Raw genomic sequence first — 13,601 nt, 5'->3', positions numbered from 1 at the left:
TACAATGCTGGTCTAGAGCTTAATTCTCTTGTGGAGTTTATAATTATGCTTGTCTGACAGAAACTCTCCATTTTATCAAGTACTACTGAACTATCACTGTTTTATGTTGCCATGCCTCTGAGAAATTGAATTTTTAATTTGTGCCTTTGCAGAAGAATGTTTCTTTCTCTTTCCCATAGGCTGGAATGACACTTACTTACGACCCAACCACAGCTGCTATACAGAACGGGTATGTCATTATGATAAGTACCTAGCGGCTTGAGGGAAATTGTGAAGGTGGACAACATCCGACATTTGTTCTGTGCATTATTCTATTTAAAGGATGACTTAATAAAGGCTTTTGTGTTTGTTCTAGATTTTATCCTTCACCATACAGTATTGCTACAAACCGAATGATCACTCAGACTTCCATTACACCCTATATCGCATCTCCTGTATCTGCCTACCAGGTTTGTACCTCTAGGATTCATCAAGAGTATGGCAACTTGCCAACCATAGATTGCTGCTCTATTTGTAGGTGTCTTAAAATCATGGACATTTATAATGAAATTTTAAGTCAAATGTTACACAGCTTGGATACCCAATTTCGAACAAGCTGCTTTTTATTTGACAGCGTGATTTATGTTTAAGAATGTACAACAAGGGGAAATGGCTGTCTGTTGTCAATGTTTGAAATCATAGCATTTTAGGATTGGGACAAACCCTAATCCATCCTTCACAACAGGCCCTGCTTCTGGACACTATGTGTCCCCAAAACTGAAACCCAAACTGCTGTTAGGAAAAGTACAGAATAGGTGTGCACCCTTGCCTTTGTTACCTTGTCAGCAGGAACTGACAAAGGGCAAGTAAACAGGCTGGTAAGTAAAGATATGTCTCTCTTAAGTGGCATGAAATGAGCAATGCCATGAAATTTGAGGCCAAAAAGAAGGGAGGTGACTCCCTATTTAGGTTGTTTTGTAAAGAGGTGTTTACCTTAAACCCCCAGCTTAGAACCCAAATCTCCCAAAGCACCTGTTATAATATTGATCTGGTTTTATTGTAGGGTAGCTCCTATTCTCCATGAACCCATAGTGCGCATATATTTTTCCTCCCATATCAAGAGTGCCTCTCACTCACAGGCCCAAACAAGAACATGTTAAATAGCAGAGTTTAGTGACAGACATGGGAATATGCGTTTGCTGACAATTAAGATCCAGTGTGCCTAACTAGTGCGTATTCTTGTTTTTAAGACAATTGAATTAGATATTGTCACCCTGAGAGATAGGGGATGACAGTATCTAATAACTGTTATTTCACTTCTATAAGCCTCAGCTTCCTCATCTTTAAAATGGGGATAATAATGGTTTCTATCTCATAGGCTTATTATAAGAACTGAATGAGATTATCTCCATGAAGAGCTCAGCACAGTACCTAGTTTATCATTAGTCTTCAGTAAATGTTATCTATGATTACTAATATCCTTTACATTCAGGATTAGCTGGCTGATAAGAGTATATCCATTCTGCTTTTTTAAAATAATGGATCGGTCAACACAAGCACTGTCATAAAGGCGGCTCTGTCTAAAAGCATAAAAGTAGCTTTTGGGCAACAAAGAGAAGGTGATTAAACTCACTAAAACCCGGGTAGTCAAAGTAGCATTCACAGCCTCCCTCAGCTTCTAGGCTCTTTTCATTTCCTTTCTCTGAGTCGTCACTCATTTTCTTTTAGCTGTCTTGATCGTTAAGTTCCTTATTCTGGTTCTTCAATCTACTGGGCATAGCACTCACTCATTTAATGCCTCTTTAGTGATTTTGAACTTGAGATTTCTTTGTTCTCCTTGCCTGTATTAAGATTCAGTGAGATCTGCTCTGGTGCATTTTCCCTAATTAACGGTTCCTATGTGTGATATTGAAAGGTAGTCTCCTTTCTTAACTGTCTGAACGTGGAAACCTCTTTACGTGTATCACTAAAAATAGGAACAAGTAAGCTTATTCTCAGGCAAATGAAAGATCGTGCAGATTAATTTAAATGTTTGCTTCTGTAGATATTTAAAGCTATCAATGCATCTCCTTACCACCTCTTTTTTCTCTCTTTACTATAAAAGCAGTGAGCATTTGGGCCACAGAACTATTTCACAGAATTAAAAAAATAAATAAATTAGGAGACCAGTAGTGTTAATAGATTTGATCTACCTAACATTTCATTACAAAGTCCTGATTTCTTCACCTGGGCAATCTGTTTCTCTAAGATACGTGTGAAATTTCATTCCAGTTGCCTGGAATTCAGTGCTGTAACCTTTCAGAGTGATTCTTAGCCCCATAAGTTAAGGGACCCATTGGGGTCAGCCAATGAGGTTTAAGTAGTCTTGTGATTCTCTTAAATTGTTTGCAAAATGACACTCATATACATGCCATTAGTTCAGAGGGGCAAGGGAGATGTCTGTTTCCCTCATTGGGTTTTCAAAGAGATTCAAAATCCAAAAGTGGGTGAAGAACCACTGATAGAGAATTTACAGGCCATAGATTATTATTCCCATTTTATAGTTAGGGAAGATTGAGGAATAGAAATTGACAGCAGTTGATTTGCTGCTTGAGAAAGAAAATTGGATTAGATGTCATGGCTCCCTAACCCCGTAATGCTATAAGCTGTTAGATTATTAGGACCACTGAAGCATACCAAAAACGGGTGCATCTGGCCCAAATTAGGGTCTCCAGGGAGCTGCTTGCCTCCCCGTGATTCATTCAGTGAAGGTCTTGCACTCATGTTGGAGTGGGCCTTTCTCCACTAAACCACCATATGCTTATATAATTGGATTTGAGAAATTGGCATCTGCAAGAAACCACCAGTATCCCAATGGGGAAAGGCTGCAGTCCAGATAACTGAAATGTTAACAAGGCAGAAGCACTTAACTTTGGTCTGCCTTAGGTGGCAAAGGAAACCAGAGAAAGCAAGTATCGGGGCTCTGCTATCAAGGTAAATCACAATACGTTCTTCCCCCTGACTCCTCCCCGTATCCTCTCTGTAGAACCTCTGAAGTTAACCGTAGGGGATGAGACACAGGAGGGGTTTGTTCTTAAGAATTAGGAACTGAAACTTACTGTGAAATCACATAGTCTCAGGAAAGCTCTGAGCATCAAGAAACGGACCCGTATTCCTTCCCCGGAGTGGCAGAGACTGCACGTGCTTTCATTCTCGCCACAGAACTTGACTCTCGTGTCATATTTCTCAATCCAGAGGGTCTGCTGTACAGATGCCCTTTTGACTGTCATTGTCAGGATCTAGTTACTAGTTTCATTTCCTAAATCTGGATTTCAGATTTTTCTGTTTTCACACTAACTAGAAATCGTTGACCACTAGTCAAGATATCTGAAATTTAATGTCCGGGGTTTTGATAAGGGATTGAATGTGGTTCTTCTTTTTAAATAAGCACAGACATTAAAGATTAGTTTCTAATAAGATGTGCTGGAATTAATTCTCATTCCTCTCTATTCCTAAAGCACTGACATTTATACCTTGATTGTCACACTTTGCATTAGCAAGTTGTTTACTTGTTTATCCCTTGCTTAGGCGGTAAATTTCTTGCGGGGGGGGGGCATGTCTTATTTGCCTTTTTTCTCTTTGGTACTTGATACTCAGTAAATACTTCCTGAGTGGGCAAATGGAACTTGGTTTTAAATAATCATTTCATCCTATTCAGAGTGACCAGTTTGTCGAGAACACTAACTGCCTTAATCTTTTTAATCATTGATAGTACTGTTTCCTTATTTGCCTTCTGTAGACTTTAACATAATTAAAAGAGATCTAGAGAAATAGGAAGTGTTCCAATGGAAATCAATGTTTCTTCCAAAATCCTCCCTTTTTCCAGGTGCAAAGTCCTTCTTGGATGCAACCTCAACCATATATCCTCCAGCACCCCGTAAGTTTTTCATCTTAATGGCTTTGTGGTTTGCAAGTAAGCTATGGATATGTTAAAGACCATTCTCTGGATTAAAACCATTTGTCCGAATTGGTGTAAGATTTGGGACATTTTAAGCATGAAATGTACAGGTTCATTAGAAAACTTAGACACACCTTGTCTTAAAGTGATAGTTAACATTAAATTAAATTTGCAGTCTATGAGCACTTCAATGTAGGTGATTGTTCAATTGAATTTTTAATTTTTTTTTTAATTTTGAAGGTTTTTTTTTTTCTTTTTTAGGGCCGCAGGTGTAGCATATGGAAGTTCCCAGGCTAGGGGTCAAATTGGAGTTAACAGCTGCCGGCCTACACTGCAGCCACAGCAACACTAGATCCAAGTCGCATCTGCAGCCTACACCACAGCTTGCAGCAATGCTGGATCCTTAACCCACAGAACAGGGCCAAGGATTGAACCCACATCCTCATGGATATTAGTTGGATTTGTTTCTGCTGAGCCACAATGGGAACTCCTGAAGTTTTTTTAAATTGCTAAAATTTTTAACTGTACCTTCCATGAAAAAACTCTCCTTGTTTATATTGTTTAATGCAAATGTAAAGAATTCAAAATTGAGCTAGAGTTTTTCATCAGTGTTACTTAACCTCTCCATGGAAATTAAAAATACTAAAGTAGTAATACCTTCGTTGGTAAATAACAAAGGTAATTTCTTTAGTGGCTCAAGCATTTGTTGTACTTTTGTGTATATTACATTTTTTTATTGAGTTACTCTTCACCTTATTTGATAGGATATTTAATGTATTTTTCAAAGACACATAAAATCCAGTTGGTTAAATTAAAATACAGGTTTAAAAAGTTGAAAAATAAAGATGGAGAACAAAGGCTAAGAAAGCCCAACACAATGATCTAGATGCTTGCCATGAGGTGGCCACAAATTTGGCCATAAGCTTTCTGGTAACCAGTGCAAAATGAGAATCCTGATAAGCAACGGAGTTCACAGTACTCATAAAAACAGATAGGTTGCTTAGGAAAAGCACACTATTCTTGGTCTTGAAATGAGATAGGAATTTCTCTCAGGACAACTATAGAGAGACACTATTCAGTGTTAGATCAGGCATGTGAAATGGTCCAGGAACACGTTCTGAACAGGTAGTTGCTGAGATGCTTTGAAGAAGCAAATAAAACATGGATAACACAGGAGAAGAGCTCTCTGATGATATATGTGTGTTGTGTGTCTGGATACCTGTACATGTGCACATAAATTTACTCACACATACATATATGCACACATGCTCCCACAACCCACACATACCTACACATATATACAGATTTATACCCATGAAGAGACACAAACACACCAATGGCAGTCTGCGTCCCAGGCACTCTATGGCACCATATTTTGAAGTGCAGGAAGTCAGCTCGCTTTTCATTTAAGGGCTTCCTAGTACAGCAGCTCCTACAGATGAATGAGAAAAAGGAAGAGGAAACTCCTGCATATTCTGGGCTTCTGAATCCTTTCCATGTTACCACATACTTTTTGACGGTGCACTTTAAATTTTTGAGAGGAAAAAATATCTTATGAAATGTATTAGTACTTATTTCTGACATGAATCTATATTCTTTGGCTGGGACAGCAGGTGGGCAGTTACAGAGGCAGCACATCTCAGTTTAACAGCCTCGAGACTGTAGTGGTGTGTGCACAAGGCTTCTACCTGAGGGTTTATTCCTTTTGACCACCCGGATTTAGACTGCCTACGACAAGTAAAGTGCCAGCACACCAGTCTTTGCCCTCAATTGTGTATCTAATTATCAACAAATAACAGTGTATTTAGGAGATGAGTCAGATACAGCAGTACCAAAAGTCTGATTTGTAGGGTGTATCAGAATAATTGCATTTTTAAGTAATTGGGTGATTGCAAAAGTGAGAGGGATGCTATAATCCATAAGAATATTATAACAGGATAAATCAGAATGCAAAAATCCAGAAATAGAATGAATTAAATTTCATATACAATGTACCATTAAATCATCATTAAAAAGGATACCAATGACAACAAGGCAGCAAGTTAGGTAAATATTTATAATGAAATATTAAGTTAGACGCAAAACCCCGGACAGGAAATAGTTTATGTACCCTGGTTGCAACTCTGTAAAAACATGCAGAGGTCAGAATCCAGGCAGTGTTACCCTGATAGTTCTTATAGCCGTGTTTTAGAGACAGTCTGGGTTATTTTATTTATTTATTTTTTTTTTTTTTGGTCTTTTTTTTTTTTTTTTTTTGGTCTTTTCTAGGGCCGCACCTGCAGCATACGGAGGTTCGCAGGCTAGGGGTCTAACCGGAGCTATAGCTGCCGGCCTTTTCCAGAGCCACAGCAACGTGAGATCCAAGCCGCATCTGCAACCTACACCACAGCTCACAGCAACGCCAGATCCTTAACCCACTGAGCGAGGCCAGGGATCAAACCCACAACCCCATGGTTCCTAGTTGGATTCCTTAACCACTGAGCCATGACGGGATTCCCAGCCTGGGTTATTTTAAAGACTGGAATGTTTTCAAGTAAAATCAAAGATTCCGAAATTGGGTTGTTAATCATCTCTGACCCTGTGTCCTCGCTCCTCAGGCACCAAATTTTTGTTGCATGTTCTGAGAAGCACTGAGTGAATGAAGAATGTGATCTTGATCCTAACCGCCTGACCTTGAGTCAGATGACTATTGATTTTTTTAACATTTTTAAGTGAAACACTATATTTTATGATATTCAATATAGTTTATTGTTTTGTGACTGCAGAAAACATTAACTGTCAGTTACTTTTAAAAAATTAAGCCTTTTGTAACCCTGGCTACAAGTCGTTTGCAGTTCCTGTCCCAGCTCCTCCTGTGGACTCTGACTTTACAGTAAGCGAAAGGAAAGGAAAAGGTGTTTGATACAGGGATTTCTGTGAAGTGAGTGTCCTTTAAAAAGTCTCAGGAAGCACAATGCAGCAGAACATTTTTAAGAAATCATTTACAGTATCATTTGCCGATTGAAGGGAGGTTCTTTTTGCTTCACATTCCTCAGCAGACAAAGGTATTTCCTTTGAAAAAGGTGGTTCCAGAATCCTCACTCCATCCCGCAGTTTGTTTCACTTGCTCTCTCTCCGACTCCCCAGGGTGCCGTGTTAACTCCCTCGATGGAGCACACCATGTCACTACAGCCCGCATCTATGATCAGCCCGCTGGCCCAGCAGATGAGTCATCTGTCACTAGGCAGCACCGGAACAGTAGGTGGCAAATTAATATCGTGTCTCAGCAAACAGAGGAGGGTAAATGAATGCAGCCCGTGTCTTCCTTATCAGTTAAAGGCTCTGTGATGTCAAAGATGAGTCTGATCCCCTCTCACCTGCAAATAGCCTTCCACATAGCAAATACCCAGATATTTCTTGATTAATTGATGAACTAAAAGCCTGTCCTCTGGGTATCTTTCTCTTCTTTATCAGAATATAGCAGCCATAGAAGACTACTTCTAGCTCTAATAACTAGGATCATTCATTCACACTGGCAGACCTGGTCTCCTGAACCAAAAGATAAAGGTGATACATGGTCATAAAGGCAGGGGATTTTTTCCTCACTTACTTCTTCCCATATGGATTTCAGGGGCACTGAATCACCATCTTAGTATTGACTAATTTTCCCCAAGTCCAAGGATTCAGTTGGGTATTGGGGTTTACCTGATATCAGATTAACTTCCAGGGTTGATGTATGTAGCATTTAGATGGTAAGATGGCCAAAGGCTTTTAATTAAGAGCATATCTATGGTGGCTTAAAAGAGCAAACCGCTGTGTTTTCCTGGTTTATGGTCACAAGCAGCAGCAGCAGCTTGTTAAAGGCTAAACCAGAGCCACACAGAGCCAGTGAGAAGTCTCTCCTACCTTGGATGAAGATGATTGTCAGCATCTGGAAAGCAAGGGTCTGTTTCGTCTTTTTCAGCGACCTGTTAAAGCTATAAACAGTCACTTACTTCTTGGGTCTCCACCTATGGAAACCATGTTAGACACTGGTAGAGGGGGGCTGCTGGAAAATAGTACGGTCCTTTGAGAGAGAGATCGTCTACAACACAAGAGTACATTAGAGATGTTGAATAATTGAGCATGAGAAACTGTCGTGATCTTTACCCAGGACTTGTCATTGCCCATCCTGACCCTATTCTTCCTTCCAGTACATGCCCGCCACGTCCGCTATGCAAGGGGCCTATTTGCCACAGTACACACATGTGCAGACGGCAGCGGTTCCTGTGGAGGTTGGTACAGACCGTCCGGTGGCCATTCTGGGAATGAGTAGTTTCAGAAATGGGTTAGATTAGAACTCAAAGACGACTCCATCAAAAGTCAAAAATGTGAATTGAGTTTAGAGGGAGCTCACACCTAGAGTTGTTTTCAACTGTGAGATACAATTCTCTGCTTACAAATTAGTGTAATCCACAACCCCCAGGAATGTTTTTTCTAAGCTTTTAGCACATTTCATACCTCTTGAGGTCTCTGTTTTTTGTCCTATAAAACGATTCTCACAGGAAAGTTAAGATAAGGCTGAAGTTGCAGTCCCAGTACCAAAGATTATATCCATAATAATAATCACAAAAAGAAGTGAATTATAATTAAGATACTTGAAAAAACTGAAGTTACAAAACACAGTCACAAGGATGAGGAACAAACCATACCTGTTTTTCTAGAGGCTGTTAGTATAGCTAAATAACTCTTAGTTCTTACAATGGAAGATACTGGTATGATATTGATAGGGAAAAATCTGACTTGAATTCAAGTTGGACAGAAAGCACAGTATTTTCCTGCAAAGCATCCTTGAAATTCCAAGGAAATTAATTAACCCAATCAGTCCCACCTGGTAGGCAGATCCCATCCCCACCCCCGATAGGTTCCAATTCCAGAAGGACTAGGACTGTGGCTAGATTTAGGGGGAAGGGGAGGTTTGTTTTGTTTTGTTTGCTTCTCAGTGATTTAAATCTGTGCAGTTATTGACAACCACAGTCACAGTCCCTTATCTGCAATGCCAAAACAAACAAATCTGAAAAGAAACATTTCCCTTGTGACGACTTTAGCAAAAAGCCTACCTGTGGCAAAACCCAACCTGAACTGATGCAAGACAAAATCTTTGCCCACTTACTCTGTGTATCCATACCTTTCAGCATAGACTTGTTAATGTGTTTATGAGGTATAGCCCCAGACCGAACTGAGTGTAGTCTCTGATATACAACATGTGCTTACCATATTTCAGATTCTAAAATCTGAAAGTACTGAATTCCAAGGCACATCTGGTCCCAAGGGATAAGAGACTTGTTTGATGAATTGTAGCTCAATATAAAGAGACAACTCATAAAAGTTGGGGAAAGGTTCTTTGGGTCTGTCAGATGTTTTAATTCCTTAGGGAAATAATTAACCTTGAAAGCTCCGTATTACATTAAGAACATCACTTTTAAGGAGGGCTTGTTTTTAAGACGTGGGACTCGGTCAGACCTAGATAGAGATTGGAGTTTTCACTGCTCACGTGTCTCATCTGTTCTGCCTTGTAGGAGGCGAGTGGTCAGCAGCAGGTGGCTGTAGAGACGTCTAACGACCATTCTCCATATACCTTTCAACCCAATAAGTAACTGTGAGGTACGAAGGAAAGGTGTCCATCACTGAGCCATCACTGTAGGGCTCAAGTCAAGGGAAGTCGATGATTCTTTTATCAAATATTGGTACTTAGACCGACTCAGGTTTGGTCACACTGGTTTAATCATGGCCAGGGAATCCAATGTTACTGAAATGGTAAAATCAGTGATTCTGTGAATTTTTAGATTAAGTATTCTCTCCACAAAGAACAGTACCTTATACTGATGTCAAATGTGTATTTACTCTCTCTTCCTCCCTACCCCTCCAAAAATTGGTAACATAACAGAGAACACCAGATATCAAATTTGTCCTCCGATACATTTATACATAAATAATACATGTATATTATTTTAATGCTCTTAAACTGAAGGAAATACAGCATAAGATTTAGCTTAATCTAGCATTACAAGACTAGCAATATGTTAGCCATGAATCTGATGTGACTGTCCTTAGGTTGAGAGATTGCTTTTCCAGCTTAGACTACAAACCTTGAAACTTGTCACTCTGCCATGCAGATTGCAGTAAAATAGCTGTGTGGAACTTAGAACACCTGGGTTTCTGAATTGCTCTGGTGACAGAGCAATTGGCAGGTCTCAGATTTGAAAAGGTGGACTCAGGGCGTGGAAAGGGACCCTCAGTTTCAGAGTTTGCATTTACTGGCCCACCACCAGTGATGAGCACAGCCTTTCTCAAACATGAATATCTTTAAAAGAAAAAAGAGATGGAAGTTCCCATTGTGCAGTGGTAACAAGCCCAACTAATATCCTGAGGATGCAGGTTCAATCCCTGGCCTCTCTCAGTGGGTTAAAGGAACCAGCGTTGCCATGAGCTGTGGTGTTGGCCACAGACGTGACTCAGATTCGGAGTTGCTGTGGCTGTGGCATAGGCCAGCAGCTATAGCTCTGATTCAACCCCTAGCCTGGGAATCTCCATATGCCGCAGGTATGGCCCTAAAAAGCAAAAAAAAAGAAAAAGTAAAAGAAAGAGATGACAAAGCTGTGTGGCATGTTATGCCAAATGTACAGAAACATTTGTTTTTTTATTTTTCTCTTCCAGGTGTACAGAAGGGTGTTTGTTCTTACATGAAGAAGGGTATGAAGGCTGAACAATCATGGATTTTTCTGATCAATTGTGCTTTAGGAAATTATTGACAGTTTTGCACAGGTTCTTGAAAACGTTATTTATAATGAAATCAACTAAAACTATTTTTGCTATAAGTTCTATAAGGTGCATAAAACCCTTAAATTCATCTAGTAGCTGTTCCCCTGAACAGGTTTATTTTAGTAAAAAACAAAAAACAAAAAAAAACCAAAAAAACAACAAAAAAAAAGAAAAACAAAACAAAAGATTTTTATCAAATGTTATGACGCAAAAAAAAAGAAAAGAAAAAACTTCAATTTTCTGGGTATGCACACAGACCATGAAGACTTACCCCGTGCATGACCGGATTTTTGTGGTTTTGTTCATTTTGTGTTTCATTCGTGTTTTTTTCAGCTGTATGAAATGGGCTTTCTGATGTTTAAATAGTCCGACTTCACCCATGGTGTTCTGTGCTTGCAGTGCGAGTGTTGCTGTAATTCCGTGTTGCCGTCGGTGTCTCTTTTCTTAGCTTTCCGGTTAATTTTTTTTTTTTTTTTTCCTTTCAACGTAGTGTGAAGTGTCTTATCCTTTTCTATGAATTCCAATTTGCCTTAACTCTTTTGATGCTGTAGCTGTTTCAGTAAAAGTTAGTTCAAACTAATGATGTAGAATGCTTTGACCAAATGGGCTGGTCTATTATGCCTTGTAAAACAGCAGCATAGGGCTTTTAAAAGGTAGTCAATAAAAGTTGCTGAAATTTTGGCTTTTTAAAATATGTAGTAGGTGTTTTTAATGATTTTTCACATAAATGTGTAAGGTAGTGAAATGCAAGAAGGGAAAAATGTTTTGTGTGAAACACATTTTCTGACTGGGGAACTTTTAATAGGTAAATTGTTTGTAAGGCTGTATGCCAACAGTTTCCTCTGATAGTTTGACTGATTTAGGATATCTGCTGTATGATGCAATGTAAAGTCTTTTTTGCCTTTTTTCAGGAAAAAAAAAAACCTAACTTGATGTTCTAGATTTAGTGTAGGTAGCGTTGGGGCTGGGGTGGGGGGCAGGGGAGGGGAATCACCGACTGTTTTGTCCTTCCTTTATACTAATGATAGTGCTTTAGAATGAGAATGACGCCTGAGATCTGGCAAACTGAAAAAAAAAAAAAAAAAAAAAAAGATTGCTAATGCAACTAAATGGCAAAAGCTAAAAGTAAGGATTTATCTTCAAACATAAGCTGAGATATGAATAGAAGCAAACGATTGGCTACTAGCTCTCTCTATTATGTAAATTTGCGAAATAAAAATTACTTGGCACTTTTAAAGGTAACTTCACCAAAGACCGAAGAGCCAGTAACCAGTAGCTCCAACTTGTCTCAGCATCACATCTTCTGTGCTCTTTATTTTTGCCGGACCAGTTTGCGGTTAGAAGAATGTGCCTTTTTTGTACCTTTGCATTTAGGTTTTATAATTTTAATTGATGTATGGACACACACAAACAAAAAAAGCATGAAGGAAGATTTGGATCCAAGCAGTGCCACACTTTACATCATCACTACAAGTGTTAAGTGTAAAGAAAAACCAATTTTGAAACTATGAAATTCCTGATTCATAAATAACACAGTTATTTCTACTTTGGAACATTGAAGATAATTCACTGTTATTACAGCTCTTTTCTTAAGACAATTGCATACGTTTGAAAAGCAATGATAAATTCAGTTGTCTTCCAAAACTGTGTACTTGTCTGGTCAACTGTGTGTGATCAGTTATCTACCTCAGAGTCTATTTTATTTTGTGCTGGGACAGGTTGCTGGCCCTCCCTGTTTCCACAGACCAAATCCTCCCTAGCTCAGGAGCTAGGGCGAAGCCGTTATTTCTTTCGAGTATTTTTTAGTTCTTAAAATTTATGCTTATATTTGATTATAGATGTCAGTGACATTTCATAGTTTCAAAAGTCCTTGCTGCTCTGAGAAGTGTAGATTCTAGTGAAAATTCCATAGTCATAAGAGAAATGTGTTTTTGTTTTTGTTTTTGTTTCCTTTTTTTAAAGTTGTGGTATTATTGGTTCTATGCTCCCTGGAATATTACTGCTTTGTGAAAGTCCAGACTGAACGCAGCACTCTCCTTGGACCTAGTACATTATAAACCTGGGTCTCTCACTACTTGATATTTTTGCATTAGTTAAGACAGAAATTTGATAGCTCGAGGGGAGGAGAAATCTGCTGCTAGAAATGTCTGAACTAAGTGCCATACTCGTCTGGGTAAGATTTGGGAAACATAACCTCTGTACATAAAAAAAAAAAAAAAAAAGAAAAAAGAAAAAAAAAATCAGTTAAACATCACATAGTAGACAGCCATTAAATTATAAAAAAAAATTAATTTATGAAGAAAGACCTTTTGTACAGATTGAAAAAAAGATTTTCATAGAGATATCTATATGATCAAGAGAGTTAATTTTTTATTTTTGTTTTACTAGTGCCACAAACTTGCCAGTGGTAACTTATTTGTCCGGTTCAAGATAACTCTGTAGTTTTCTTTCCTAGGACTTGTTGTTAAACGCCAAAAGACATTTTTGAACTGTACATTTGATCAGATTGTTAGCTTTTTCTGTTTTATTTCTTTTGAGAACCTTTGAATAAAAAACATCTGAAATTTTATTTTTCCTGTCAATTTCTTTCTGGTTAGAATACATGTATATCAGAATTTAATTTCATTTCTGATCTCTCCCTTCACCTCAGTGGATTGGTTTCAAAGTGAGTTGAAAATTATGTCAGATTCAATATGTACTCAAGGTACATGTCCTTTATTTTTTTATGTATTTATTTTGTGTGTGTGTGTGCCTTTTAGGGCTGCACCTGTGGCACATGGAGGTTCCCAGGCTAGGGGTCTAATTGGAGCCACAGCCACAGCAACGCAGGATCCGAGCTGTGTCTGCAACCTACACCTCAGCTCACGGCAACACCGGATCCTTAACCCACTGAGCGAGGCCAGGA

General features: G+C 38.8%; 1 protein-coding gene across 13 annotated transcripts in view; it reads left to right on the top strand.

The window, feature by feature from the left end:
- Positions 1 to 12,950, top strand: part of RBMS1 (RNA binding motif single stranded interacting protein 1) — a 216,548-nt gene extending 203,598 nt beyond the window's left edge. For 7 of the 13 annotated variants that reach the window (XM_003133427.6, XM_005671870.3, XM_021075053.1 and 4 more), the window contains exons 8-14: positions 180 to 229; positions 356 to 449; positions 3,845 to 3,895; positions 7,043 to 7,153; positions 8,089 to 8,169; positions 9,454 to 9,538; positions 10,592 to 12,950. In XM_003133427.6, the coding sequence (XP_003133475.3) occupies positions 180 to 229; positions 356 to 449; positions 3,845 to 3,895; positions 7,043 to 7,153; positions 8,089 to 8,169; positions 9,454 to 9,531 (465 nt within the window). In that variant the 3' untranslated portion in view covers positions 9,532 to 9,538; positions 10,592 to 12,950. Of the gene's footprint in view, positions 1 to 179; positions 230 to 355; positions 450 to 2,904; positions 2,953 to 3,844; positions 3,896 to 7,042; positions 7,154 to 8,088; positions 8,170 to 9,453; positions 9,539 to 10,591 lie in introns of all 13 variants that reach the window. The other 6 variants (XM_005671869.3, XM_013984176.2, XM_013984174.2 and 3 more) reach the window with 1 other exon arrangement.

This window comes from Sus scrofa, chromosome 15 (assembly GCF_000003025.6).
Source record: "Sus scrofa isolate TJ Tabasco breed Duroc chromosome 15, Sscrofa11.1, whole genome shotgun sequence".
Lineage (NCBI taxonomy): Eukaryota > Metazoa > Chordata > Mammalia > Artiodactyla > Suidae > Sus > Sus scrofa.
The sequence above is the reverse complement of the archived record's forward strand: the minus strand, read 5'-3'. Positions and strand labels throughout refer to the sequence as shown.